The sequence below is a fragment of the Anas acuta genome, chromosome W, assembly GCF_963932015.1.
Source record: "Anas acuta chromosome W, bAnaAcu1.1, whole genome shotgun sequence".
NCBI classification, from domain to species: domain Eukaryota; kingdom Metazoa; phylum Chordata; class Aves; order Anseriformes; family Anatidae; genus Anas; species Anas acuta.
In genome coordinates this window covers 1,791,680-1,795,917 of record NC_089016.1, presented here as the reverse complement: position 1 = coordinate 1,795,917, position 4,238 = coordinate 1,791,680, and the positions used below count along the sequence as shown (strand labels likewise).

Below are 4,238 nucleotides of genomic sequence, written 5' to 3'. Positions count from 1 at the left end.
CCGTGCGTTAATTTATTCATAAGGGGCGGGGTCATGGTGATAAGCGGGGCAAGCATTGAGGCCACGCCCCCCTCCTCAGGCCACGCCCACCACCCTCAAGCCACGCCCATTCACCCTCAAGCCACGCCCCCATTCATTATCCCCGCCCCCCATTCATTAAATGTCTCCACCCATTGGTTACCAGGTGTTAATTTATTCATAAGGGGCGGGGTCAGGGTGATAAGCAGGGCAAGTGGTGAGGCCACGCCCCCCGCCCCCGGCCACGCCCCCCGCCCCCAAGCCACGCCCACCCGCCCTCAAGCCACGCCCCCCATTCATTAAACGTCTCCACCCATTGGTTACCCGGGCGTTAATTTATTCATAAGGGGCGGGGTCTGGGTGATAAGCAGGGCAAGTGGTGAGGCCACGCCCCCCTGCCCCAGGCCACGCCCACCGCCCTCAAGCCACGCCCCCCGTTCATTATCCCCGCCCCCCATTCATTAAACGTCTCCACCCATTGGTTACCAGGCGTTAATTTATTCATAAGGGGCGGGGTCAGGGTGATAAGTGGGGCAAGTGGTGAGGCCACGCCCCCTGCCCCCAGGCCACGCCCACCACCACAAGCCACGCCCATCTATCCTCAGGCCACGCCCCCCGTTCATTATCCCGCCCCCCATTCATTAAAAGTCTCCACCCATTGGTTACCAGGCGTTAATTTATTCATAAGGGGCGGGGTCATGGTGATAAGTGGGGCAAGTGGTGAGGCCACGCCCCCTCCCCCAAGCCACGCCCACCCACCCTCAAGCCACGCCCCCCATTCATTAAACATCTCCACCATTGGTTACCAGGCGTTAATTTATTCATAAGGGGCGGGGTCAGGGTGATAAGCGGGGCAAGTGGTGAGGCCACGCCCCCCGCCCCAGGCCACGCCCACCCACCTCAAGCCACGCCCCCCATTCATTAAACAGCTCCACCCATTGGTTACCAGGCGTTAATTTATTCATAAGGGGCGGGGTCAGGGTGACAACTGGGGCAAGTGGTGAGGCCACGCCCCCCGCCCCAGGCCACGCCCACTGCCCTCAAGCCACGCCCCCCATTCATTAAACAGCTCCACCCATTGGTTACCAGGCGTTAATTTATTCATAAGGGGCGGGGTCAGGGTGATAAGCCCTGCCCACAGTGGGCGGGGCAGCTCAAGGCTCCGCCTCCTCGTCGCTGTCATCGGGGACGGGGGCGTGGATCTGTTTTTATGGGGGGGGGGGGAATCATTTTAGGTCCCCCCTCCCCTTTTTGGGGCTCCTCCCACACCTTTTTGGGGTCCTTCCTCACAATTTAGGGATCTAAAGATCCCCCCCCAACATCCCCCCCCCCTTCGGGACCCCCCCTAAAATTTAGGGACCCTCCCCCTGAATTTGTGACCCCCCACCCCCAAATTTACTCACCTCACCCCCCCCAAAAAATAAACCAACTTCCCCCAAAACCTTTTTTTTTTTTTTCTTTTTTTGGGGGGGGGGGGGGCTCCTGTGCCGACCCCCCCTTCCCTGGGGGCCCAAGCAGCCCCCCCCCATTTTCCCCAAGCACCCCTTTTACAGGAACCCCCCCCCCCCAAAAGCCTCACGGACACCCCACTTTGGGGACCCCCCCCCCCAAAATTTGCACCCTCCAAACCCTTTTTGGGACCCCCGTGCCCCCTCCCTTTACAAACCAAGCCCCCCCCCCCCCATTTCCCCTTTTAATAGAACCCCCCCTATTTGAGGGCCACTTTTCCCCCTCCCCCCTCCCAATTTAGGGCCCCCCAAAAAATTTAGGGGACCCCCCCCCATAAACCCACCGCATGGGCCAGGGGCCCCCACTGCAGCGCCCGCGCCAGCCCCCCCCCGGGGGGGGGCACGGTGTCGGCCCCCCACTCCGTGATGGCCCCGAACGTCGCCGTCACCGTCACCCACTGCTCCTGGGGGGGGGGGGGGAAAGGGTCAGGGTGGGGGGGATTTTTTGGGGGGGAGAAGGATTTTGGGGGGGGGGGGGGGCAGCGTCACCTTGGGGTCCTCCTCGTCGCCAGGGGGGGGCTCCCGCCGCAGCAGCTCCCCCCGGTAGCCGGGGGGCAGGGGCAGCTCGCGGCCCCCCAGGCGGCGCCCGCGGAACGAGGCCCAGAGCTCTGCAAAAAGGGGGGAGTGGGGGGGGGTGAGGACCCCCAAAAACCGGGTCCCGGTGACCCCAAATCCCCGGAACCCCTCCCCCCATTCCCCAACCGGGTCCCGGTGCCCCCCCAAAACCCCCGGTAACCCCCAGACCCCCAATATCCCCCCCCGGTACCCCCCAAATTGTTCCCGGTGCCCCCCAAAATCCCAATACCCCTTTCCCGGTGCCCCCCCCCCAACCGCCCCCCGGTGTCCCCCAGACCCCCGGTACCCCCCAAATTGTTCCCGGTGCCCCCCGAGCCCCGGTACCCCCCCTCCCGGTACCCCCCAGCCCCCTGTGCCCACCCCCGGTGCCCCACAAATTGTTCCCGGGGCCCCCAAACCCCCCGGAACCCGCCCCCGGTGCCCCCCCACCAGGCCCCGGTGCCCCCCCCCCAGGCCCCGGTGCCCCCCCCCGGTTCCCCACCGCCTCCCGGGCCGTGCTGGGCCCTGAGGAAGGCCCCGACGGGCGCGGGGCCGTCGCTGCCGACCCGGCAGGGCAGGAGCTGGGCCCGGAGCCGCTCCGGGGACCCCCCCGGGGCCGCTCGCACCCGCACGGGCGCCGCCATTTTGCGGGAAGTGACGTCAGCCGCGCGACTCACCCACCGCGCGGGGGATGATGGGAGTTGTAGTTCACCCTCTCACCCCCCCCCAATACCCCAGGGACCCCCCCCCCAGCCCCCCTTATACCCCCCTGAACCAACGCTCAGCCTCGCTAACGCCCCAGGAGAAGCCCCCAGCCCCTTTTATACCCCATGACCCCCCCCCTCCCGCACCCCCACCCACTGTTACACCCCATAAACACCCCCCCCCAGCCACACAATTGCCCCATGGGCCCCACCCCACAGACCCATTTATGCCCCAGGGAACTTTTGGGTACACCTGAACCCCCCCCCCCGGGGAGCCTTTACGCAACCCCCCACACCACAGGGCTCTGCGCCTTCTCTCTTTCCAAACGAAACGTTCGGAAAAACCCTAAATAAAAACCTGAACTTGGAGATTTTGTTGTTGTTGTTTGTTTGTTTGCTTGTTCTTAACTTAGGGTTTTTCAAATTTGAGTTGGAGTTAGAGTTACAATTAGCTTTGGAGTTAGAGTTAGAGTCGGAGTTAGGGTTGTTGGAGTTGGGCGTAGAGATAAAGATGGATTTAGAGTTGGAGTTACAGTTGGATTTGGAGTTGGAGTTAAGAGTTGGAGTTAAAAATTAAGAGGGGGGAACTCTCCCATGATATCTCTGTGTTATCTAGGAGCTCCACGCAGAAGACACCTTGGTGCTAAAGCCATGGATGGCTCAATGTGGCCATCTGCAACTTCCTCAGGCATGGCTGGGGGCTAGAAGAAAATGCCCCCACATAAAATCCCCACAGCCCTGCTCTGCACTTGGGTGAGCTGGGAAGGAAAATGCTAAAGAGGTCTTGGATAACACGAGTGGATTTAATCTGAGATCCCACCATGTCCCTCATTACCGATTGCTGTAGGACAGAACTGGTTTCTCCTGTGCCCACAGCAGAGTCCCCCCCCCCCCCTTTTTTTTTTTTTTTTTTTTTCTGGCACCTTGAGCCAGCACCTAGCCCAGGTCATTTACTTATTTTATTGGGAAATGACTAATGTGGCCTTTGCTCTGCTCAGAGTGCTTGGTCTTAGCTCACAAACAAAGTGGATTCCATCTCCTTGAGTATTCCCAGGCACGATCCTGAATGTCTGTCTTCTGCCACTGTAGCACAACAAATAGCACTTTGTCTATCTTCCTGTAAGCTGATGGGGTTTGTCTCAGCCACTTGTAGAATCACAGAATCTGAAAGAATCACAGAATCACAGAATCACAGAATTTCTAGGTTGGAAGAGACCTCAAGATCATCGAGTCCAACCTCTGACCTAACGCTAACAGTCCCCACTAAACCATATCCCTAAGCTCTACATCTAAACGTCTTTTGAAGACTTCCAGGGATGGTGACTCCACCACCTCCCTGGGCAGCCTGTTCCAGTGCCTAACAACCCTTTCAGTAAAGAAATTCTTCCTAACATCTAACCTAAAACTCCCCTGGCGTAACTTTAGCCCATTCCCCCTCGTCCTGTCACCAGGC

The 4,238-nt window shown here is 60.2% G+C and overlaps 1 protein-coding gene across 1 annotated transcript; it reads right to left on the bottom strand.

Annotated features, from left to right (window-relative positions):
• Positions 1-1,096: 1,096 nt before the first annotated feature.
• RNASEH2C (ribonuclease H2 subunit C) lies at positions 1,097-2,758 on the bottom strand. The gene is made up of 4 exons (XM_068664890.1): positions 2,584-2,758; positions 2,016-2,134; positions 1,811-1,930; positions 1,097-1,220 (listed from the first exon to the last, which is right to left on the bottom strand). The coding sequence occupies exons 1-4, from the start codon at positions 2,723-2,725 to the stop codon at positions 1,173-1,175; spliced, it is 429 nt and encodes a 142-aa protein (XP_068520991.1). The 5' UTR covers positions 2,726-2,758; the 3' UTR covers positions 1,097-1,172.
• Between the last annotated feature and the right edge of the window lie 1,480 nt (positions 2,759-4,238).